Source organism: Sycon ciliatum, chromosome 1, assembly GCF_964019385.1.
Source record: "Sycon ciliatum chromosome 1, ocSycCili1.1, whole genome shotgun sequence".
NCBI lineage: Eukaryota > Metazoa > Porifera > Calcarea > Leucosolenida > Sycettidae > Sycon > Sycon ciliatum.
In genome coordinates, this window is record NC_088643.1 from 39,176,592 (window position 1) to 39,203,160 (window position 26,569).

The window sequence follows — 26,569 nt, forward strand, 5'->3', positions numbered from 1 at the left end:
CACAAACATGTACACATTCCCACCACCATGGCAAACCGGTGACACCGTGTCAAGATATTGATGTGGACGACCCTGCAGATACTGTCACAGCAGCCGTTTTCTGTCTCTTTTTACAGAGCATGAACAAGTCTAGTATGCATTAAACTTAAACGACTTGTCCAGCATAGGTCAAGGTTAATTAAATAGGGATTGGAAAACAACTCACTGACTAGCAACGTCAAATCAAGATACAGCAACTACCTGTACTACTAATGTCTGTTTTAAATCTTCACACCAGCATTCAAGTGGCTGCGGTGATTTACATTTTAAGACTAGAGGGTCTAGATGATAATATTATACCTCAACAGGTGGCAGTGCAAAAGAGTGAACAGCTCACACAGCAATTATCATTGTGCACGTAGCGGGAGATAAAGGAAAAAATCTAAGGTTGAACTGAAGCTCAAGACGAAGAATACCAACCATCTTAAATCTCAGGAGATGTATATGGAATAAATTAATGCCTTAGCGATGCATTTCCGTCCAGGAATCAATAAACGTGCCATCCAAAACTGCTTTGAAACCGGGAACAGCATCTGTGCCGTAGGTAGGATGGAACAACACAGCATAATTTTTATGGACAAAAGCACACACAGGCACACATGTACATGCATACTCACATGCACACACAAAAGCAGGCACACACAGGCACACACAGGCACACACAGGCACACATGTACATGCATGCCCACACGCACACACAAAAGCAGGCACAAGCACACGTGAATAAAGGAACCCACGCAAGTAGTAGGTTCCACGAGGGTTCGAACGCAAAGTTTACCCGAAAGTGACCTTTTACAGGGTTGTCATGTCTTTACAGGTTGTGGTTTGACATTCTCTCAACATGTGGCTTGATCTTTCCCTACTTTGCGTAGCAGCTGCCAAAAAGTGTTACCTGATCTTATGAGACGCTCGTTTATGTGATAAACTTTTTTTTAACGTCAAAAGTGTTACAGGGTCATGTAAGAAACTCGTTTTTGAAACAAAGTCTGCTTCCACGCAACGAGTGATGTACAGTCAACTTTGCGAATAACGACATTCGGCACGGCATCGGAAAAATGTCCTTATTCGCTAAGTGTCCTTATACCTGAAGTTCCATTTGAATGTATGTGAGCCCATATTTTTGTATAGTATGACACGCATATCAAAATGAAGCTCTTTTCATGCTCTATGCCAACGTGTACCCCATTTTCATATTACAATTGAAAGGAACTATAAAGTTGATATGGAAGGGAAATAGATTGGAAAAAATTGTCTTTTGCAAGTTTTGGAGCCATCTACAGGACATGTACATGACATGTATGATGATTACTGTACAATCATGTAGACCTACAAATACATGACATTGTAGTTGTGCTGATCACTCCAACATGCATTTTAGTAGAAGCGAAAAAATAAAAAGCACCCCCCCCCCCCCCTCTTGGCTGCATCTTCTTGCATGTGTGCCTTTATCCATCGACATGGATGGCATGGGTTCTGGTACTTCTGCATGACAGGTACTTGAAATAGCTGGCAAAAGCCCGGAAAGTCGTTATTCAAGCAGTGAATATGACCCCGGGGCACTAAAAGCATGTCGTTATTCGCGAATTGTCGTTATTCAGATAGTCGTATCCGAAGATAAATGTATACAGTTAGATGGGACTTTGCTCTGGGCATGGAAATTCTGTCGTTATTCGCGAATTGTCGTTATATCCGCAGCCGGTATTAGCGAAGTTGACTGTACATGTGTTTGAGCGCTCATCTCATTTGCAGCCTGATGTGGGGCTATACAGGTGCTTCCAGTGGCTATTCTGCTTAGTGAAATCATGCTTTAGATGATCCTTACATTTTTCTCGCTCCTCTTCGGTGAAGCGAGTACATCGGGGGGGGGGGGGGGGCAAACGGGTACTTGCTCATTCTCGCAGTCTCGTCACCCAGTCTTGCTTGGTTGAACATCATTTCAAGTCGTGTCCGGCTGGAGGAAAGTGCACGACATACTTTTGACCTCAGCAAAAACCCGTGCACGGAAAACTACAAGAGCAAGAGTGTTTTGTTTTTGAAAACACAAACTCGCGATGAAAGTCGGTGCCCAGGACGTGCTCTCACACTGCTCTGCGGCAGTTTGCGCGTGCTCTGTACAACACACGTCATGTTTTCTGAAAAAGGTGACGTCGACAAAAAATTCCGCCGTGGGCCGGGGCATCTGCAAATTGTGCAGAAGAGATGCGGAATTACACACTCTTGTTTATCCACTCTTGCTAATACCCAACTACTTCATTTCAATCGAATTAAAACGAGAGAGCTTGGAAGCTCAGGGCCCTGCGCTATGCTTTTATGCTTTTTTGCCTAGCTCATCGTACATGTTATAAGAACTGATGGGAATGTCTTTTTCGTTGATTGGCCACATCACTGTATTGCAAAAACGTTTCAATCGGTTTGCTTATGAGTTAGGCAAAAGTATTTGCAGAATTTATTGCGGATTGTTATTTCTCTAATAATCATCTACTTTTGTTTTGCTCCTTCTTTTCTTTTTATCTCCTTATATTGTAAATCAACAAATTTTGGCCGATGAGAAATAGAAACCTCTCTATTAGAGAGGTTAAGATGCACGTTATTTCCGACGTGACGCGCAGTTTCACGTCAAATTTGAAATCGATCGGTATTTTTGCTCTCACATGCATCCATTGCTCAATCATGCATCATTTGCCTATATGACAAACGTTGGCCTGCGATTTACTTTGGCCGGTTGGTACCAAGCGGCGAAATCAGCGAAATTAAATCGCCAGCGAACATTAGTTGATTTTAATACAGTGATCGGATTTTCTGGCCTTTTTGTAGTAATACATGTGCATTGACCTGTTGAGCCAATGACGACGCCGAATGCATGGTTGCCTGTGGAGCACATCACATAACTTTACAGTCTCCTAAAATACGTATCCTGTCCGACGGCAAAAGAGGCTGCAGATTTAGTTTTTCTGCGCGTCGACGGGATGTCTGCGACGCGAAAGTTCAGCTCGCGTTATTTGGCTCGCACGTCGAAAAATCAACGCGAGTGACCTGCTGCTCACGTCGAAATTTGGACATTACATAAATTTACAGTCTCCTATATAAAACGTATCCTGTTCGACGGCAAAAGAGGCTGCAGATTTAGTTTTTCTGCGCGTCGACGGGATGTCTGTCCTGACGTTTACTGGGACCGGCGCTGACTCTGCCGATCACGGACGTTCTGGACTCGACGAGATGTCTGTCCTGACGTTTCCTGGGATCGGCTTAGACTCTGCCGATCACGGGCGTTCTGGACTCAAAGGGATGTCTGTCCTGACGTTGCCTGGTACCGCCGGACTCTACCGATCACGGGCGTTCTGGAGTCGACGGGATCTCTCTTCCGACGTTTCCTGTGACCGGCACTGAATCGCTCGTTCACGCTTATTTTGGAGACGACGGGATCTCTCTTCCAAAGTATGTTTATGCTGACGCATCCTATCACCTAATCGGCGTCTATTCTAATTTAATTTCCTCTTCGTCTCCCTATTTCTATCCAAATCTCCCTCTACATCAGGGAGTCGTATACATAATACGACGAATATTGGTACGGTACGGGACAGATACAGGAGCCCGCAAATATTGTGGACAGCTGTTATGTACAATCCTGTAGAGCCTTTGTAGTCACAGATACGGGACAGATACGGGACAGATACGGGATAGCTCCAGCCGTGACACAAACAAACAAACAAACAAACACCAAATTAAAGCTGTGTGGACCCTGGCTAGCGCCAGACGTTACTGAAGTAACGTCTTCTGCATAGCTACGGGAATAATATTTATTAATGCGATTAATAGTATAAGTGAAGCGGACATTACAAAATGATGAATGAGAATACATGTATCTTAAATGGTTGTTCCTAATCGATTTTCTTGAGACTATCATCAGGGAAAGTCGTCTCACAATAGAGGCTATACGGAGAAACAAACTACTTATAGGTTAATGGATAGTGGGAAGTATACAAGGTGAGGTGTGAAAAAAAAAACTAAAGTGGGAGAGAAGACGAAAGAAATTAGAAGAAAAGATGTGAGAGTGTTCTGACGGTGTGAGCTACTACAAAAGGTGAGTGAAATGAAGGCGTGGAAGCAGGTGAATGTGATAGAGTGAGGAACTGTGAGGTGTAGGTGTGTGCGAATGAATACGTGTGTGAATGCTAGGTGAAGAGTCTCAGTTTTGTGACATTTTCTTTCTGAATGCATAGATTAGGATTGTGTTTACGGATGAAAACAGCTTCTAATACCTTAAAGGGAAACTGAACGCCAAAAATAAGTATGGTTTATCCGAAGGAGAATTGGGCACTGATTCCGATGAGCTATGTCTCGAGCCGATCAGAGAAGAGGAACTGTGTCAAATTTCATAAATAACACCTCCCATATTTGGAAATTGGCCTTGATGACGTGCGTACTGCTTAGCTGTCACCATGCTGTGCATGTTCAGCAGTGTAATTGAATGGAAGAAAACAATTACTTTGGTGTTTTGCAGCTCTGTTTCGTTCCCTGACGGTAACCAAATCTAGATGTAGGAATCTGTTGAGCAGGAGAGTGACACATGTCTTCCCGAAGGCTGTCCAGGCTGCAGTGGTGATGAAGAAGACACGATCATCACCCCGAGATCGATCGTAGCGAATTGGAAAACTCATGGTGAATTTGCTTCCACTCCAAGGCAATGTCGAGGTATGAAGGGTGCTTGTACTGCCTTCCAAAGTGAAGAGGAGATGAACATGGCTTTGCATAGCTGTTGTTCTATGCCAACTTACCTACTCTTGCTGGTACCGTAGTGGCATATTGCAAATTTCGTGGACGAACAACTCTAATCACTAGTGGCTAGTGAGCAACACTAACAGGTGAGATTTTTCAATTCGACAAAAAATTGTTTTTGTTTGAGAACTGACAGTGGCAGTCATTAGACTCAGTAGGTGTCCTTGCTGCTTCTTTCCCTTCATCGGTACTGAGGGTTGTGCTTGAAGTAAAAATAAATAGAAAATGTGGAACAAAAATCTGATCATGTAATTCGAATTTGAACTTCAAAGTATGTGTACATCAAATCACAAAAATGACTGTCAAGGTGGTGCTGTGCATTGAAAAAGACTGGGAGCTGGCAGGAATGGAAAGGGTAGAAACGAAACCAGTAATGCAGAGTATTCATAAGGTAGAGGGAGATGAAAACGGGAGAGGAGTAGTGAGCACTTCAGTTTGAAGTAGTGTCAATAGACAGCATCGTGTTGCATACGTTGTGAATATTGTGTGAATCTAATAATTGTCACGAAATTGATATCCAAAATTATTATCCCCTGAGTAGTATTACGGTGTTCTCCTGTGTTTACATGCAGAGCCTTGACGTTGCTGGACGAGCGACAATATAAATTCCATAATAATGTAGCTCGTGATGTGGGATGACTGCCGTATCGCATTGCCAACGCAAACCCATCCTGTGTCAGTGCAGCTATCCAGCAACTTGAACTCCCCGGACCAGATGCCGCTGCAGCTGAACACCATGCCGATGGAAAGCCAGGAGTTGATAGCGAAGCATTCTGGTCTGCACAGTACAAGGCAAAGAACAATTATGAATTATAATGCATTGTAATCTTTCCCACACTTCTTTGTAAAAACAAACAAACAGTGCCATTATCACAACACTTGATCAAGCATCTTGATGGAGGTATTTTCCATTGTGCTGGCTCAGCATCTGCACCAGGAAGACCATGTACACTTACACGTATCTTGTGTGTGTGTGTGTTCGTGCGTGTGTGTTTGTGTATCTGTATGTGCACACGTGTGTGTGTGGGGGGGGGGGGGGTACACACACATGTGTATGGATGTGCGCGCTGCATGCGTGTGTCTGTGGGATGGGGTGGGGGTGCACGCACATGTGTACATGTGTGAGCGCAATACAGCATGTGTGTATGTGTTCGTTGAACACAGGGTGTACTCCTGATTACATAAACTTCGTGATCATTGTGATTTCATGTGCTTTGAAGTTGAACTTCGCAATGCATGTACTGATGCTTGATTAGATTTATGTTCCACATGTTCTATTTATTTTATTTTACTTCAAGCACCTGTACTATTCAAGCACAACCCTACCAATGAAGGGAAAGAAGCAGCAAAGACACCTACTGAGTCTAATGACTGCCACTGTCAGTTCTCAAACAAAAACAATTTTTTGTCGAATTGAAAAATCTCACCTGCCAGTGTTGCTCACTAGCCACTCGTGACTAGAGTCGTTCGTCCACGAAATTTGCAATATGCCACTACGGTACCAGCAAGAGTAGGTAAGTTGGCATAGAACAACAGCTATGCAAAGCCATGTTCATCTCCTCTTCACTTTGGAAGGCAGTACAAGCACCCTTCATACCTCGACATTGCCTTGGAGTGGAAGCAAATTCACCATGAGTTTTCCAATTCGCTACGATCGATCTCGGGGTGATGATCGTGTCTTCTTCATCACCACTGCAGCCTGGACAGCCTTCGGGAAGACATGTGTCACTCTCCTGCTCAACAGATTCCTACATCTAGATTTGGTTACCGTCAGGGAACGAAACAGAGCTGCAAAACACCAAAGTAATTGTTTTCTTCCATTCAATTACACTGCTGAACATGCACAGCATGGTGACAGCTAAGCAGTACGCACGTCATCAAGGCCAATTTCCAAATATGGGAGGTGTTATTTATGAAATTTGACACAGTTCCTCTTCTCTGATCGGCTCGAGACATAGCTCATCGGAATCAGTGCCCAATTCTCCTTCGGATAAGCCATACTTATTTTTGGCGTTCAGTTTCCCTTTAAGTTCACGAAACCTACGAGCACGACACAAAACAGTGAAGCATGAATCATCATACACTGAGCGGTTTGGCTACTAGATAAGAGGTGTTTCTTAATGGCTGACCCTTTCGTTGTGGTCTCACCTTCAGTCCGGTCATCTTCATCTTGGTTGTCCAACTCACTCTCTTCATCACTGCTCTCACCTTCCTCATCCTCCTCCGCTTCCATCCCGTCCTCTGCACCCAACGACAATCCCACGCTACTGCTCGCTGCACGCTGCCGGTCCATGTGGCCTAGCTTATATGTTAGATTCGTGGATGATTCGTTCACGCATTTCCGTAATCTGGAACAATCGAATGAGTTTCTTGGTATGCTCAACAACCTACATCCCGCTCTGAAATTTACATGTGAACATGAGCAGTCAAACCGTTTGTCTTTTCTCGATGTGTTAGTCGAGAAAACGGAGATGGGTGTTTCAACTTCAGTATATCGAAAACCAACGTTCACCGGGCAATACATTGTCTACGACTCCTATTGCTCGACTTTATACAAAACTAATCTCGTACGAAATTTGATCATGCGCGCTAGGCGGATTTGCTCGCCTGATAAGCTTCAGCAAGAGCTTTGTTTCCTGAAGAAGGTATTCGTTCAGAATGGATATCCTGTTCAGCTCCTTAGTAAGCTGTTTAACGAACCTGATATTCAGGCTGCCGAGCCTGAGTTTGGACCTGACCCATGTCGTGTGTTTTTACGACTTCCATGGAAAGGTCAAATTTCGCTGGATGTGGCCCGCGCCGTGAGGACTGTTGTCAGACAAACCTATTTTGCCACAGCATTGACAACAGTCTTTACTACGGCCCGTGCGTTCACGGTGAAGAAGGATGTTCTTCCTACCCAACTGATTAGCCATGTGATCTATCATTTTGAATGTCGGCATTGTGATAGCCGATATGTAGGAAGAACCCTTCAGCACCTGAACGCACGCGTCAAACAACATGTACCATTGTACCTATTGTCAGATGGAGCCAAAGCCCAGCGACCTGGACGAGGCCGTCCCCGCAAACAGGTGCCAGTTGCACAATTACAACAGAACCACACAGTACCGGTTGAACGGACTATAAGTACACAGGTACGTGAGACTGAAGGAAATGGCCAAACACAGGTACGGAGACCAATAACTAGGAGCATGACTCGTACGCGGGTAATAGCATCTACAACCGGACATGGACCGGCAGCGAGCAGTAGCGTGGGATTGTCGTTGGGTGCAGAGGACGGGATGGAAGCGGAGGAGGATGAGGAAGGTGAGAGCAGTGATGAAGAGAGTGAGTTGGACAACCAAGATGAAGATGACCGGACTGAAGGTGAGACCACAACGAAAGGGTCAGCCATTAAGAAACACCTCTTGTCTAGTAGCCAATGCCGCTCAGTGTATGATGATTCATGCTTCACTGTTTTGTGTCGTGCTCGTAGGTTTCGTGAACTTAAGGTATTAGAAGCTGTTTTCATCCGTAAACACAATCCTAATCTATGCATTCAGAAAGAAAATGTCACAAAACTGAGACTCTTCACCTAGCATTCACACACGTATTCATTCGCATACACCTACACCTCACAGTTCCTCACTCTATCACATTCACCTGCTTCCACGCCTTCATTTCACTCACCTTTTGTAGTAGCTCACACCGTCAGAACACTCTCACATCTTTTCTTCTAATTTCTTTCGTCTTCTCTCCCACTTTAGTTTTTTTTTTTCACACCTCACCTTGTATACTTCCCACTATCCATTAACCTATAAGTAGTTTGTTTCTCCGTATAGCCTCTATTGTGAGACGACTTTCCCTGATGATAGTCTCAAGAAAATCGATTAGGAACAACCATTTTAGATACATGTATTCTCATTCATCATTTTGTAATGTCCGCTTCACTTATACTATTAATCGCATTAATAAAGTTATTGTCTCCTCGTCGCCTTTTTAAAATAATATTTGTTCGAATTTACAAACAAGGCCGGTCTAGGCAGCTCGTTTGAATTAAAATACCTCATTTTTACACTGAACAATTGCTGGGTTTTATTATCGTCTGATGATCGATTCAGCTCGCGAAACCCAGAGTAACAAAAATGCAACTGCTCGTCCTTCTGTCTGTGTTGGGTTTTATTTTGATCTTTGGTACCCTAACTGATTTGTACTGTGTGAAATGTTAGCCAACGGAGCCCTGGGGGGAAGGGGGTGTTGAGTAGAGTGAACAACCGTAGCCACTGATTACCTCTGATGTAGAACTTGGCCTCGGTTTCACAGGCTGGTTTCAACCCAGGTGTCGAGCAGCTGACGACCTAAGGGAAGGACGTCATGGGCAGAAGTTGGAAAAAGGAAAAGGAACAAAAAGAAGAAGAAAGAGAACAAACAGAAACAATAAAATAGCCAAAAACAGAACAAACCTAGAACAACGCTGACAAGTCTACAAACCAAATGATTAGCGATTGGAGAGGAAATTACACAAGACTCACATCCAACAACGAACAAAAATATCGTGACGACTGACTAAAGACTCCCTAGTAAAAGGAGGGTCCGAACCGGGGCCAGACCTCATATGGTTCAAATGATCGCAAGACCGGGGCTCTGCTGGTTGTAGTCAGGGGCACTGTTTTCAACGCAGTGCGTCCTGTGCCTTGTAACATGCTGGCAACCGATCAACATGTTAGCCTATCAAACAAGGCTTACATATACCATGCGTCAGGGGCGGATCCAGGATTTTTCCAAGGGGGTTCAATTTTTTCCCACCCTACCCACACTGACGAAATGATGAGTTATTGATGACATACACATGTACATGTATAACAAGTTCACACGTTCGCGTTTTCGGTACAGCACGACAGCCCACATGTACTGTATATTGCATCCTGTACTTAAATATGCCAGCTGCTATACAAATGAAACTACTTCAGCACCCCTATTTTCAACACTCTGCAGCTAAAACATTATTAAAGACACGCAGCACACGGAAGAAATTTTCAAATTTCTTTGCTGCAGAATAGCTGATTGGTACTTTCTCCAGCAGGTCGTCTGTAATAATTTTCCGTAATATTGCACTCCGAGCCGCCCGACGTTGACTCCACTGTACAGTAGGTTCCACAGGGCAGGGTTCCTGCATCTTTCGTGTCTCAGTTATAATTGTCCCCAGTTCGGAGAAATTTTGATTATTGGATGATGGGACGTTGAATTTGAAGGTGATTTTCAAAGTTTCACTCCTTGTTTTACCTTCGACACTAGTGGCTACACTTTTCTTTGGAGTGTCACCAAAATTCAAGGGCAGCTGGTCTTGAGCCTGCTTCTTTACACGCTTCTACGAACTCTAAGACAGCTCAAAAAGCACGAGCCGTGACGACAATTACAGCACTGCACGGCCACTGTTCAGAAACTAGCATTTGAAACTTACTTTCGGAGTTTCCGCAGCAGCTCAACAAATGCATGCAGCTCTTTCTCCGAAGCGAACGCGTAGCTGTACATTCAGTGCAGATTTACTTTACGTTGTATCTACGTTCAAGACAACAATTATGTACAACGTCATGTAGATCTACCAAGCTGCATAGCTAGCGGCCCGCTCTGGGCCGACTGGGCCATAGCATGGGGCGCATGCGTCGCATGGGCATGGGTTAACCCGTTAGTGGTCACACCCAACTATGGTCGGAAAAATCAGGGGGGTTCATTCGAACCCCCCCCCCCCCCCCCCTGGATCCGCCCCTGTGTGTATACGTGTATGACTAACACACTTGCTTCAAATGCAAAGAACTGAACTGCTACTAAGTAGTGTAACTGACTACCGGACTACTCTACATCACATGTACAAGTACATGTACAATGTACATGCACTACTGTATGCTGCACGGGACACTTGTGACCTGTTGCTGTTAGCTTATAAGCCTAAAAATACACGACTGTCTTGAGTTTCCCTTGCATGCTACAAGTACACGTGTATACTTCTTTGCTAATTTACATCATCATACATGTACATCATACACCTGGTGCCAGAACTAGAGCACCATGATATACATTGTATTTGCTGTTTTCCAACTAATACTTCTGTATCTCACTGGCCCTGCTAAAGATCATGCCAGCGGCTGTCATGCTCTTGATTGTTGAATAATGACTAATTTCCCTTCTCCGGACCCGCACATATGCTTCCTGAAGTACTGTTTTTAAAGTAATGCTTTCCCCGACACTTTCTAGAACTGGGGCTTGCACCAAAGATATTCCATTGCCAATGTCTTGATATTGTCATGTTGATGGAACAACCGGCAAGTGAATGAAGACAAAAGTAGCAGTCAGAAACGTTGAGAAATCTATCTTCACCAAATGACTTTTTACCTTACTCACTGTTTTTTCTCATTTCGGCCAGTATGGCACCATCCTTTGCCTTGTAAACTGCTAGTGTTGAAACGAATATACGTGTAAACGAATAATTGAGAATATTCATTTAGAATATTCGCGGGTTTAATTGAATGTACTTCCTCTGCCCAGGCAAAATTTTCGCTTATCTCCTTCAGCCCAATGACAGGTGTGTGACAGCCATTTTTGCATATTGTGCACTTCACCATCACACATCTGCTGGTTCAGGCGTACCAGTTCCAAACAAGTCGGCAAAGAGTAAAGAAACACCTAGAGAAGAGCGCGTTGAACGCGAGTGAACTGGTAAAAAAGACACGAAGTCAGTCAACAAAACGGTGGGTGCTGCTAGAGTACCACTGGAGTACAGAGCAGAGGTGTCATGTTGCGAAAAGCCAGCGTGTTTGATTGCATCCGGCACAGGATGTGTGTACGGTAAAAAATGCACGTCAGCTTGAAGCTGAGAAAGCCACTCAGCGACGCTCGCCCACATACTGCAAAAATGAACCAGAATTGGTACTGGGCAAAACAGGGGGAAAAGAAGGGCTTCGATGACAGGGTTGTCACTCACCCAGCTCATTCGCCTGATGTCAACGTGAACGATCCAGCAAAACGACGCTGAGCTCGTCCGCTTCGGCTGGTAAGAAACACGACCGATTATACTCATGAAGGAGGTGAAGCGCTTGGAAAAGTGTCGATACGAAGTATTTGCGCTTCTGGAAAGTGCGAAGTACTACCCGACAACAAGTACTGCGTCGGCTGATGACAATGGACGACTTCTAGATGTTTTGACTCGGAGAGCCTGTTTCTCTTGATGCTCAACGACTCCTCAACTCATTCTGAGTCGTTAGGAGCCATTCTGAGAACCTGGAATATATCAGTAAAAAGTGTAAAGATAAGCGAAAATTTTGCTTGGGCGGAGGAAGTAGGAATTGGCAGAAATCGAAACAAATCGTAAAGGAGACATGTGGCTTCGGTATTTTCCGAAGTCAACGATTCGGTAGCCAAAATTTCGGTAAACCAGTTTTCCAGATCCAAAAAAGAATTTTGCACACCGTGTGACATGGCATTGTTGAATTTTGGGTCTCGTTTTGTTTTAGGAAAAATTACCTGCCGAAATTTTCCGGTTATACAGCAGTAGGAGTACATTGCGCAGTTCGAACCCCAGTTGAGGTCCCTTTTTTTTACCCTTTCGCAAGTTTCAAATTTCGCGGCATTGCACCGTGTACGATAAAATCACGAAAAATCACCAAAAACGGGAGCTCGCCAGAACCAACGCTCATCTTCTTATAACTGGACTGTACAATGTAAGATAACTTGAGTGCTCGTTCCATATTCACTAGTTTCACCCCTACCTGTAAGTGCAATGGCGCCATCTGAATGCTTGCGTTTATCCATTGTTGCAGATCGGTTCCGCTGTCGATAGATGCGAACATCAGCAATGAGTATCATGGCTGCTGCTAGGAACAGCACCAAACCGCCAAACACCAATGGCAGCGTATAGCTCTGAGTAAGGTCATAAATCCATCCTGCAGTGAAACAGAATACAATGGAACTCACTTAGTACGTACCCGGGTGAGACCTACTGTACACCTGCGCTAGTACGGTCCTTTCTCGTTGCACAGATTTTCCTCCCATAAGCGCATATACAAAATGTGCACGGATACGACGTACTCTGATAAGACACAACGCTCGTGTAAGGGCACATTAAAATGTTATATGTGCAACTCCAGCCCGGGCTGGAGCGAGCGGACCAAGGGTGTTAACATGTGCACGGCCGGGCTGGTCGCCAGCTCGTTGTGAGTTTATATGCGCTGAACACACGCCAGCCCGTTGTGAGTATGCAACGAACACACTACTAACTTCCCTCAAAAGGTGAAAGTACATATTTTGTAGTATGAACGCAGTGTCGACACCATAATAATGCAACTCCCACCTGGGCTAGTCTGCTTATAATGGCCCGCCTAGCCGGGATCCCGGGTGCCTCGGGGCGGGATCCCGCCTCGCTGGGCCAGCCCGCTTGTCATGTAAACGCACAACAGGTTTTGTGTGGATTTGTGTATAAGCCCGAGATTCCGTTGCAGGCGGGCTGGCCCGCCTGTCGACCAGCCCGGGCTGGAGCTGCACATATAATCACCACCTAAGACGGACTTTCAGCAAGTCCCAACAGAGCTGGCCTCGCATACTACGTACTATGTTGGTGTTTTCATACACAGTTACTACATATAACATGTTCATACCTGCACCCAGGCTTTGCAAACCTGAGATCGGGACAATGACATACCTAGGTATGAAAATGTATACAAATTTAGCGGTGAAGCATGCGACAAATACACTTTTGGGTGCTTATTACCACCCTCGATATCGGGACGGTCCCGGCCAAATAGGGATGGTTAGCAGGTATGCCAGTTTGCTTGACAGATACTTTAGTGTGTTGACAGTGCAGAGGAGGCTGTTTCCAGCTCTGGAAGCCTGATTTGGTGGCACTAATGGCGTTCATTCCTGAGTGCAGTAAATACTTTCGAGCATTTTGACATACTGCACATGATGGTATCGTATTAGTTGGGCTGCAGGAGTCAACTTTGGATAAGAAGTACCTCGGATATTGCGTACCTTTTTGCATTCCCTGAGGCAGCACGTCTTATCCGAGTTCCACTGTCTATAAAGCGCCGTACAGCACACCATCTCTGTGTGAACCGCTAAGTAAGGTTCGTCGCACATACTTCGAAGTATGAGTTACCAGCTACATAATTGTGCAGAGAAACACAACCAGCTTAGGAATTTTCACTCGTGCCAGGCCACCACCATGCTTGATCGTTCCAAGGTGGCAGATGCAGTGCCTAGCGGAAAAATTAAGACGGTAAGTGTCACAACTAGTGCCCCTGGCAACAAGGGACGAAACCTCGTCAGTTGCATCCATGTTGCTCTAACTCGGAGCAGTGAGTACCCAGTTGAAATTTCCGATAAACTGACCTGCTATTGGTGGGCCGAGTGCCATGGCTGGGAAGCTTAGCAGGTAGAGATGGCCAAACGCGTGCACGGTCATCTCAGCCGAGACCACTTCACGTGCTGCCGGGCCACATGCTGCCGAGCATGCACCGCTGATAACAGAGTAGAATATGTTATAGGCAGTGAGGCTACTCTCAGTCTCGACCAGGATACTTAGAAGCATAGATGAGCCCATCACAGCCAGACATAGGGCCTGGAAGAGAGTACAGCGCATAATGAGCAATAGGCCGTTTGCAGCACAGAGAAGAAAACCGGCTATTGTTCCAAACCCAATGTAGGCCACTTGCAGATACACATCGGAGCTCTGTATGCCAAGAGCTCTGGAACGGTGACTCTGCAGGTAGACAAAGGATCAACCACATGCAGCTGGAAACAGTTAAAAAAAATTGTTATACCATCAACTGTAAACAGTCAGCTGTGGTAACACACGTAATCACACACTCTCAACACATTGGAGAATGGAAACCACTGACTTCAAGTACATCCTACACTGCTTTAGTTGAAACGTTAATGTGGTCATATGCTCCTGGAGTTAGGCTTTGGCAGAAAATGCTCGAAACATCGGCAGATTTGGCTCAAAAACCAGTGAAAATGGCAGTACCATCCAGAGCTTTTTTGAGGGGGGGGGGATTCCTTGTATTCTGCTCCTCTTCTTATCAATAAGCTAAACATGCATGGCACATACTGTAAGTCTACAAATGTTCGGCACATTCAAATTTCGGTCTCCCAGGGCTAAAACCCCTTTCGGCAGCATCAATTTTTCGGCCTGTACTGCTGCCGCCTGTATACACTGTCACACTGAACATTGGAAAACAAAATTTCGGCCGCAACATATTTTCGGCCAAGCATAACCCCGCCGAAAATAGCTGAAAATAAATATGCGCCGGATATTTGCCGTTGACTTACAGTATCAGAAAAGTACCAAATTTTGCCAGTTTTTTCTGCCGGCAGAATACGCCAAGGGTCTAACTGGAGTTCACCATGCTGATGATGACATGTATCGTGTGTGTCTAGTGTGCTTTGTACAGTAAAAGCTTTCCCCAAGAGAAAGTCATTCAGAAAGATCAATACATGAACCGATGGAGTGTGATCCTGAGCACATTATGATGTATGTGGGGTCAGCCATGTAAACAAAGGCATATAGAGTAGGGCTGAGTCGGGTAGCATTTTCTTCGGGTATCGGGCTCGGTTAGTTTTCCACGGGCAGCAAGGGTACCCGATCGGGTATTGTTTCCATGGCAACACCACAACGCACCCCGTCCCTCACGCACTGGGTAGACATGTGGAGTATTACATGAATTTGTACACGTCCACTGTACATGATGTCATCTGCGACTTCGGGTTTTCGGGTACTATTCTTTACCCGTCTACCCGAGGTCCTCACGGGTAGCACGAGTACCCGACTACCTGTGCACACCACTAATATTGAGAGCCACTGGACATAGCATCAAGAATCCATAACCCCAAGAGTATGCCCCGAGCGACGCTGCCTTCATTACATACTGAAATGATGATCAAGCCTACTGGATTGGACTTTTTCTACATTTAGGAGCAACGATTGCATGAATGATATGGAAGGTTCATAAGAAAATCCTATGCACGACACATCACATGCAAATCTGAAGTCTCAGAGAAAAAGTACTTGGAAGTTTCAAACTCTAGCAGATGAATACTGATGCAATGCCCTAACTAATTCCCGATTCTTGACTACGTAATATGGGCAGCACGTCACGCCAGACCTCACGTGCGGAGTTGCATACTCTTGGGGCTATGGACTCTTGATAACATGTACAGTCTCATCAATCTGTATGGTATTCCTTAACTTTTGAAGTGAAAACGCACTGCTCAGACCTTACCGATGAAATGAAAGGAAAGAAATATCCCATGGCATACAGGAAGTAACATCCACTCATCAGGAGGAAGTTCACATCGTGGTACAAGACGCTGCCCTTCTTGAGCGACTCAAATAAGTCTCGGAATCCCTGCCTTAATCTTTGAAGCACCCGTGAGCATGCCACCTTTACACCAGTTTCTTGATGCCCTTCTGCGGCATAATGGTCTGGAGGGCTCTTGATATCAGGAGAAGGCGGCCTCATATCCATTAGGTAAACTGCTGGTATGCACAGCAGACCAAAGAAAGCGACCATTCGATAATACCAACGCCAATCGCCGGCAGAAACCACTTCCTTGCCGAGATACCCATACACAATGGCACAAACTCCCGATCCAGTGTAGGCTATTCCAGTGGCCAGAGCAATCTGATTGTCAAATGACAAGGCCAGACAGTGGATTGGCGTGGAGAAGATAACTCCTGAAGCCATTCCTGACAGGATACCTCTTGCCAAGTAGAGATGGTACAGCTGCGTCCCAAAGCTACTGAGGACGAGTCCAAGACTGAACAAGACGCTGGAAACAATGACCGTCGCCCGAACACCACATGCATCGATGAAGACACCACCCATGAATGCCAGTCCAACACGCACAGCTGATGATAGAGATGTGATCCAAGCTGTACAGAAGCAGATCAGCAGACAAGTTTCAGCTGGATGACAGTGTTGCTAATGCAAAGACACTATTACACACTGCTCAATGGTATCATCAGATTATTATCAGGAGGGGAGAGAGGGGAAGGGGGGGGGGGGGGGGGGGTGATACCCCACACAACTGGCAAACAGTCATGATATACATGTAATATACTTCGAGTAATACGACGGTGACCAGATGTCTAAAACGAGGGTCATTTCAATTATTTGTCATGGCTGTCGGAGGAGAAAGGGAGGGTCGTCAATACCCTCTGACCCCCCGACCCCCCGGGCTATGTGCATGACACATAAGCACGCACACAAACTAACACAAACAAATACACACATATATACACATGTACACACGCATATATATCAGAGGCGTCGGAAGGTCTTTTAGGGCTGTGCGGTCAGCCACCTGAAGTGCAATTTACGCGTGGGGTTGGGGTGTCTCCTCTGAAAAAATTCGAAAATTAGAGCCCAAATCAGTGCCTTTTATCAATTCCTGGGGCAAAGAGTGGTACGGTCAATACCGTAGTGACAGTAGCGTGTCCGACGCCCCTGTATACACACACATGACCGCCATGGGCACTCAAAGCATCCCTTCCCCATTTTCATCATGCTCCACTTCATAGGGTGATCAGACTTATGTCACTTTGAATTGGGCTTCTGTGACAATTACAGTTACTTCACAATTTCACATATCAGAAAATTGGCAGTGAGATAATTTCGCAAATTATTGACAGGGTCCAAATGCACCCTGCCACGTATATCAAATTGATCCGGAGTGAAAATATACATTGTAATCTAGTTGTACCTGTTCTTGAGGCACCTTCACCAAATCCACCACATGGCTGGAGGGGTACACTCTGATTCGTCTCATTGTTCAGAACCAAGGGAGAGGGAGAGATGATGAGCCTCGCTGTGGCCATATCAGTCCAGGAAGTACTAGTCGCCATTGTCCCGTTGCTCCTGTCAGTGCCACTTTCCTGCCGTACAGTGTTGTTCGATGAATCACATGGAGGTAGAATGAGTCTGGCGTAAATGATTCCATCCGACAGATCAGTTCCGTAACTGACCCAGTATAACATGAATGCTCCACAGAGCTGCAACAGTGCACGGCCTGATTGCTTCCTCCACTGTCCTACTTGTACGTTGCTCCCAGCCTCAGACGCGGATTTCGTTTCGGCTCTTCCATCTGCCATTTTGCCTCCAGCACATGCAACGATATAATTATAATGTCTGGCAACCAGTCTGGGTTGGCTATGCGTAATATAATAATACAGTAATAGTTCGTTGCTGAGGTGCCAGTGCAGTCTGCACTATGACTAAGGTGAGTTACCGCTCTGGGAGCTCAGAAGTAACTGGTGCAAGACAGCTGCTGCATCCTTCTGCTGCTGCTGCTGCTGCAGGAAATACTATCAACTGCTATGGTCAACTTTTCAATCCACCAACCATCCCCATCTGTCCGCAATGTCGCTGCCACATGAGTCTGCTAGCTTCAGCTAAATTCGACGGAGCATTGCCGGAACATTGGCGTTTCCAAGCCACTAATTCCAAGTAGTGCCCTGCTAGCTTCATTACGGGCTACTAATGTATTGTGACCCAATGAAGACTACAAGACGTGGGCAACTGATACAGTTCGTTTGCAATCCATTCAGAGATACCAGATTGTGACCGACGGCAGTATCGGTCCAGGGTAATATCGGTGTTCATACAAACCAAGCGCTGCACCAACCAACTGGCCTTGCAAGTAATTAGTTGGAACACCGGCTCGCAGGCTCGCAGACTCACTAGCCAGAACAAATATCGCCGAGAACGCTGAAAGAGTAACTAACTTAGCGGTTGAAAAAAGCCACCTGTCCTACTGCTACTAGTAGATCTACAATAATTTTGATGACAGAAACGCAGGCAACGTCAAGACAATGTCATAACTGACATAAGAGCCTCATAAACGCTGACATTGTTATGATTCGGCGGTGTCCGTATCTGATGATAATCTCACCTGCTCACGATTCGTATGGAGATTCAGAGCCGCAACAACATGGCACCATGGTCAGATGATGGCCGGCTGTCATCACAGGGCTAGCCCTGTCCGGATTACCTGTATGTATTTTTTGAAGGGTCAAAATGGAAATGTTCATTTTTTTGGAAATTTACCCAACAGGGTACCTCACTTCATAAACTCTCCGGTCTCTTCGCTGCATAAGTTCACTTCACTTCCAAAAAAATAAATAATTTGTATCTAATATTATTAGATACAAATGGAATGCACCAAATTTTCGGGCATGGCCCATCTTCAGGGTGAAAAACCATTCAACTAAAGCCAGCAAAAACTGAAACGAGTATTATACTGTGTGGTGCGGGAGTGATGGAAATGTTTGTATGTGTGGAGGGTAGCAGCAATGGTGAAGTGAACTAGTTACTTAGTAACTTATGCAGCGAAGAGACCGCGTAGTTGGAGAGTTTGAAGTGAGGTACCCTGTAATGTGTGACGTGAGTGGCTGCAATGGAGTCTGCGAGTGCTTAGAAAAGTTTACCCAAAATGCTAAAAAATTCAAAATTTCACCCAAAATACGAAAATTATGTTGCCGTTACCATGGCAACCAAAATGGCGTAAAACTTGAATCCCTTGTCGTTGTGTACTGATGAGGTGATAAGTGACAACGGCAGCCAGATACACTGGAGCAGTTTGAAATGTGCTAGTACTACAGTCCATTCAGAAAATGATATCCTAGCTTTTGGCCATAAATGGGTCAAATTTTGAGTTTTTGTCACAATTTTTTTGGCAATCCCCATGGAATGGTCTTCCAATTGTTTTTGAAGTATATTTCTCCAAAGAGCAAGCCATAACAAGAATAGGATTTCGGCCAGGTTTTGCCCCCAAAGCACTGAATTGGGGAAAAACCATGAAAATCAAACCCATGCACTCCACTTGCAGAACAGTACATTTGCGGTTCAAACTCCAGTTGGGGTACCTTTTTGACCCTTTTTTAAATTTAGAATCTCGCGGCACTGGCAAAATCACCAAACACGGGAGCTCTCCAGAGCCAGCGCTCATCATTTTCTGAATGGACTGTAGTGCTGATCAGCTGCATGCATGAGAAATCACCTCAAAATGCAAAAATGCTGAAAACCCCAAAAAGTGAAAAAAGCTGAAAAAACCCAATATGCGAAAAATATGCAAAACATAATCCGGACAGGCCTACTCCATAGCCGCAATGATTCCTTTTTCTTATAATTATAATTCAAAACAAAGCTGACCAACATGACTTGAAACTTGACTGGCTCACGACTCAGTGTCATCCAGAGCACGCCAGAAGTCAATCGAACATACGACTCAACTAAAAAAAAGCACTACTCCCTGCTCACCCTGGCCTATCTCCCTGCCCCCCTTGCTGCAAATTTCATGCTAACCCAGGACCACTGGTGTGAGGTTGGCTAGGTGTGTGAGCAGCATTGGCCCCACCTCCACGTCTCCATCCTTCAAATTTCAACATTGATACCAACAATGGGAGTAGTAGTACTCCTCGGATCGATGTGGATACTGGAAAGACTCGAATGGATCGTATTCGGTCAATACGTACCATACCTACCATACCACTCCACATACTTGAATCATTGAATGCACCTTTTACGATCACCAACATCACACACAATTAATGGAGGCATTAAGATACAGATACGGACGACCGGCATCCAGGCAGCTGTTACCTTTGTACACAAAGCAACTGCTGAACAAGAAGCTGCCTGAATAGCACGAATGCACTCATGAGACCTAGGGGTTAACATTGGCGCACATGCACATACTCTACACGGAGATGAGACAGTATAACTATGTGATTGAAACGATGAAAAGTGTTTAATATTGAAGTTAACTTTTAAAATGTAGAGGCACAGGGCAAGGCATGACCTACCATACTCGAGCGATTAGAGCCCGCTCTTGAATAGTGCCCTATCTCGAATAATGCCCCGGTCTCTAAGAGCCAGTAAAAAAGCCCTCTCTAGAATAGTGCCCCCCCCCCTCCCCGAGCTTGTAACCAGGCGCATGTGCAAGTTTGGTGTCCTTTTGCTAATGTTCTCGTCCATGTCATTGCACTGGTGGTTTCAGGATCAAAATCACAGTTCTTGTTGCCGTTGTTGTCGAGTCGTGATAGTTTATAGCAACATTTAGGCTCCGGCTGTTTTGCTTTGTTATATGCTGGATGACGCAAATGCACCAGAATTGAAAAATAGTGCCCCAGGGGCACTATTCACGCGATTACGGTACTCAAGTAAATAAATAAATTGGGTATAGGTAGTTCTGCTCCATGTGAACTTGCTTGCGACAGTGGCAAAGATCTTCTCTAACCAAACTGTGACAAAGCAAGGTGAAGTATACTTCCATCACTCACTGGTTTGGTTGCGAGTTTGTGCAACTTTAAAAGCACAGTAATACAGTGTGCATTAGCAGCCATCCCTGTGTCATACAGTGCCATCTAAAACAGCGACAAAATCCGGACTAGAATCCGGGTGCGAAAATTCGAAGGCATTTTCAACGGACGATTGTCTGTGTGAAAGTGGCTTTCCTGGCCGCTTCCGCCGTCGATAAATGCGGACATCGGCTATGAGCAAGAATATGGCTCCCAGAATTAGCATCACTCCGCCGAATATCAACGGGATCGTGTAGCTCTGTGTTGTGTCGTATATCCATCCTAAGTGAGAAAGCAGAAGACCGCAAACTGTTTCGATCCAGGAAATAAACCGGATACAATACAATGTTCCAGTAACACCCCCTCCCCCCTGTCACTAAAAATGGAATGCACCTAATGTTCGTGGACATCCTGTTGGTCAGTACCCTCAGGGGCGTCGGAAGGTAACTTAGGTTGGCACGGTCAACCACCTGAAGTGCAATTTACTTGTAGAGTTGGGGTAGTTCCTCTGAAAAATGTCAAAGTTTAGAGCCCAAATCATCGCATTTTATAGATTCACGGGGCACCTGGGGCAAAAGTGATACAGTCAATACCGTAGTGACCTTAGCGTGTCCGACGCCCCTGACCACACATATACTACAGTGTACAAAGAATATTCCTTTACTATTTATGTAACTGTAGCATAACAGCCTCTTGTAAGATAATTGATCAAAATTGACTCCGCCGTCCACATTTAAAAGTTACCTCAGTGCTTTCACTGCACAATGACGGGGTTGATGAATGTCAGAACTAAACGACTACACAGTGTAAAAAACAGTCCATGGAGTGTTAAAGCGGCAGTAGAAGACTACTCACCTGACAAGGGTATACCCAGTGTGGTCGGTACTCCACTGATCAAGTACAAGTGGCCCAAGGCGTGCACCGTCATGTCCGCTGCTACTACTTCCCGCGATGCCGGGCCACACAAGGCAGCGGCACACGCAGACAGAAGTGCGAAGATCAGATTGTAAGCAGTCAGTCCAGATCGGCTTGTGACAAATACACTCAGCATTGTACTCAATCCCATCAGGAAAAGGCAGATGCCTTGCGTAAGGGTTCCACGAAGCTGCCACAAAGACCCAACAATTCCTACCAGAATGGCACCGGCTAAAGTACCGTAGCCAACATAAGCAACCTGTAGATATGGACTACTGCTTGTGATGTTTAGTTCCCGTGAGCGATGGCTCTGTGTACACAAGAAACAAGCCAGATTGGGTAGAAAATACCAAAAAATCTATTGTAAAAATGAAGGACAGTTCTGAGTACACCGAACAATCTATTAAAGCATGTTAATGTGGTGACTTTCTCAGTATTACAGCCTCTTTTACCGGCAAACTCAACACAATATGACGAGAAACTAGGGTATGATAGGAAGAAAGTTTCTCAACTTAACCATACTGCTCCAAGTATATACATCTGCCTTGAACCCATCCTTGTTCTGGAATACGCTTGGTACACATTCCGTTCCCTCATCCATTCAACTCCCATAATCTCAGGCGGGCGAGTTGATTCACCAACGCAGAGAATTTGTCAAAGGAAACTTTCACGTTGAACCTACAGTTCTTATTTTGAGAGAGAATATCACCTTGTTCATTCTGCTATTTCTCATTCTTTTTGTTTCAGGCCATTTTTTACATGACGTGTTGGCTAAGTTGTTGGATTCAATTTCCTAGAATTCAAGTATTGCATATCTTCTCACAGTCATCACAATACTGACAAAACATGGTCTGTATCCCTTGCTATAATGAATGGAATGCCAACAGCAACAAGAAAGGCTGAAATAGCATCCAAGGTTTGCACCGATGCTTTAGAATTGTTTAACTCCAGACATGTCTCAGTTCTGGTAAGCAATAAGTACAAGTGGGTTTTTTCTTTTCTTTTTGCTAAGTCAACTATGCTCCCGAAGGAATGCGAAAAGTGGTGGAGGGGCCCTGCTGCTATCCCAACCTTGGTGGTTTTGGCATCTGCACAGACAAAGTAACAGATAAGTTGCACCGTAATCTTACAGCAGGTAACACGTTCAACGTCACGCTACATGGTCAAGATCATGTGGTAGTAGGGTGACGGTGGTTGGATGTACTTACAGCTGCCACTACTGGAAACATGTAGCCCAGTGAGAAGAACAGGTACGCTACCAGCATGAAGAGGAAGTTCACATCGCGGTACAGAATGAGTCCTTTGCGAACGGATCTGCCAAGCTCGACGAAACCATGCCGTAGTGTGCGTAGTGCTGTAGTGCCGATGCCGGTTCCGTTCAGCTTGGCCGGTGTGTCTGCATTGCTGCTGGCATTAGGATGTTCAACACTCTTGCTGGGATCAATGAAGAGGAAGAAGGCAGCAACAATACCTAAGAGTGACACGCCGGAAACCATTCTGTAATACCACCGCCAGTCGGCAATTTCAATGATTTCCTTGCCTGCATAACCGTTCACAATCACACCGATGCCTGCACCCACAAACGCTAGTCCCGTGCCAATTGATATCCTGCGATCAAAGGTGAGCGCCAGGCAGTGAACTGGAGCGGTGTGAAGGAAGCCAGCACTCAGTCCGACCACTACTCCACGCGACAAGTACAGTTGATAGAGGCTGGTCGAGAACGAGGCGGTCAGCATTCCAAGACTGTACGTCACACTGGCTACAATGACTGTTGGCCTAACACCGAATGCGTCAATAACAACACTGGCAGTCCACCCAGTCAGTACTCGCAAGCCAGCTGCAATCGATGACACCCATGCTGCAGAAATCATGCAGAAACAACAAACACACCGGATACGAACGGGTGCATGTTCAGTATAATTTCCCTCGGTGTATTGCAATGAATGCACCTAGCTACTGCTTTTGTATTATGCTCTGTCTGCTCTGCTGGCTTAGCTCAGTCCTCACGCACGGTACTACGTTTCAGGCTTACTCTGGCCGTTCTTGCTCGGTTCCAATTTCACCAAACTTTGCAGAGCTATGAAATCTGTGTACTGCGTACAACAAAATAACGACGAAGCCGGTTACAGTGGTGACGATATTTCAGGCATAGCAGGGCAAAACATGTTCCGGGGGGGGGGCTCGGCCCAGTTTCACAACATTACCTGTTTGGGTAGCCGTCCCTCCAAAGCCTCCACACTCTGCCGCATACAGACCATCATTGTCTGAGTTCGGTATGGCTGTGTGGAGACTCGAGTTTGTCACTGCCATGGGCAGACTGGTTGTCATAGTCGCTGTCCACACCAATGTACCATTTCGTATTTGATCGCTCGTATCACTGCTATTTCCATCCATCACGCTGCCACATGGTGGCAGGATCAATTGAGCATATTCAATTCCACTGGCCAGATCCGTTCCAAAGCTAATCCAGTACGCCACCATGCACGCGATCACTTGAAGAGCTAGTCGTATGCGAGGGATGCGTTGAAAAGGCCTACTCGATACTCCCACACTGTCAAATTCGCCAATCACGTCATCTACCCCGCTGCTGCTGGCGCTCTTCTCCTGGCTGCAGTGCCCCAACGTCACACTCTCCTCCTCCACGGACACTACTTCATCCTGCACCATAGCCGTCACGTCCTAGTCTAAACTCTGGTCGTCGGTCAGACTGGAGTGGAGCACCCCCTGTTTGCTGTATTCAACCGTGTTAGCAGCCGTCTCAATCGTCAGGCACTTCAGAATATTCAGCGGTCCCAATGCGCTGAATTGGGCCAATGTTTTCACTCATTCCAAACTAATGCACTTAATTCTCCTCTTCTTCTTCACGCACCCAGCCACCGTTGCTATAAAGGTATGCACTACGACTGGTTGTAGGACAAAGTCAGCACTGTCCACTCCCAAACATTGGCTGCCATTGACATACCAGTAGCCATTCTTTCGTGATTACAGCACGGGTGTCAACATGTTCATTGCGTCAAAGCAGGACCAACATGATGGAAGCTATCTTCACTTCAGAGCATGTAGAGATTGCAGTAAAATGAACTAAAAATTCTTCTGCACACTTTCGTGCATATCCAACGGACCTATCATCCCATGAACAACAAACAACAATAATTATTCTAAAATCTGAGATGTGCAAGAACCACGAGAACTGGCCGAGTCCATGTCGTCCAGCAGAACCTCTACTTCTAGTAATACTAATAGTATTAGTAGCTCTACAGTCATGTAGTCTGGCTCTACTCGACGTGACAAATGACGGGCAGTGACTACTGACTGTTGCTACTGCATCAGCCTGATCAGCCTGATCAGGGCCCATCATGATGATCCATCTATGTATACAATCAAGTATGGACTCTTGATACAATAAGGGACCATCGCAAAAGTTCGCAGAAGCCCCTGAAACGAAGAGCATACGTTTGGGGGGGAGGGAGTCGTGTCGAAAATCGCAAACCGGGCTTCAATTCAAAAAAGTATTGACGACATGTAGGAGCTGATATAGATTAGCATGCCATCACAGCCGGCGTAGATCGCTTGTATTGTCAGGACGCGTAGTCATGCGCGTGTCGCGTAGCTGGCTGCCTGTACACTGTGTGTAGTCTAGTACCAAGAGTCCATAAAACGCGTGGTTTATGGACTCTTGCTAGTACTAGTACTAGCACTGTACTAGTAGCAGGGGTTCATAGGCCGATGATAATTATGATAGGGTTTATGAACCCCTGCTGTGTAGTATTATTATTATAATAATTATTATGTGTGCAGCATCCAAGTGAAATAATGAAGCCCATATTACGGAGCATCAGCAAATCGAATTTTCGATTTGATTATTCGAATGGCAAAGAGAAAATCAGACCGAAAATTCGAATGAAAAAGAGGTTCAGCATGTAGCGCAGTCCAGTATTTTCGAATCGAGTTCAATTTTCTAGCCTGAGTAGTTGAGCTTGACTCGGGAGAATGAAATTCAAGACACCACTGCAGCTGTACTTATGGAGGGCAGGCGTGTGTTTACCGCCATATTGCCAGGTGTGTCTTTACCACCATATTTATCAACCATGAGTAGTTGAGGACTGGGATTTTGAGATGTGCAATGGCTGCGTTTGTTGCAGAGCAAGTCGATTTGTTGGATTCGCTTCTCTTTTGGGAGCAGGAGGCATACCGCGCGCGGCTGGTAGTTGGTGAAAAAAACCATGATTCCAGGATCTTGAAATGAAACAAAAAGCACACTTGACAAAACGTTTCACAGTTCGAGAGAGATAAAGAGGAAAGCGTGAAGTCCGGTTCGACTGTGCCTTGTGCATGTGCACTGACAACTACGACTACAATCATGTTTTCGGATTCGATTTCTGTATACATGGTATATGACTACAATCATTGTAGTAAGAACTAGTTTACTACTTGTAGTAGCTACATGCGCAAGTATGAGTACTCGTAGTGCGCCGTGTACAGGTGTACGCGTGTACTCTTCTAGAGCAC

At 45.4% G+C, this 26,569-nt stretch overlaps 2 protein-coding genes and 1 long non-coding RNA gene across 3 annotated transcripts; 1 reads left to right on the forward strand and 2 right to left on the reverse strand.

The window, feature by feature from the left end:
- Window positions 1–57: 57 nt before the first annotated feature.
- On the reverse strand, window positions 58–18,719 carry LOC135824910 (monocarboxylate transporter 9-like). Its single transcript, XM_065337655.1, has 6 exons — window positions 17,551–18,719; window positions 16,068–16,720; window positions 14,176–14,545; window positions 12,558–12,731; window positions 9,086–9,152; window positions 58–572 (listed from the first exon to the last, which is right to left on the reverse strand). Exons 1-5 carry the CDS (start codon window positions 17,936–17,938, stop codon window positions 9,112–9,114), a joined length of 1,626 nt encoding a protein of 541 aa, XP_065193727.1. The 5' UTR covers window positions 17,939–18,719; the 3' UTR covers window positions 58–572; window positions 9,086–9,111.
- LOC135824919 (uncharacterized) lies at window positions 4,451–5,770 on the forward strand. The gene is made up of 2 exons (XR_010554973.1): window positions 4,451–4,901; window positions 5,388–5,770. It is a non-coding gene; the product is annotated as an uncharacterized LOC135824919 (long non-coding RNA).
- Window positions 18,720–20,958: 2,239 nt separating the features above from the next.
- LOC135824925 (monocarboxylate transporter 9-like) lies at window positions 20,959–25,254 on the reverse strand. The gene is made up of 4 exons (XM_065337673.1): window positions 24,265–25,254; window positions 23,269–23,918; window positions 22,001–22,370; window positions 20,959–21,427 (listed from the first exon to the last, which is right to left on the reverse strand). The coding sequence occupies exons 1-4, from the start codon at window positions 24,725–24,727 to the stop codon at window positions 21,198–21,200; spliced, it is 1,713 nt and encodes a 570-aa protein (XP_065193745.1). The 5' UTR covers window positions 24,728–25,254; the 3' UTR covers window positions 20,959–21,197.
- Between the last annotated feature and the right edge of the window lie 1,315 nt (window positions 25,255–26,569).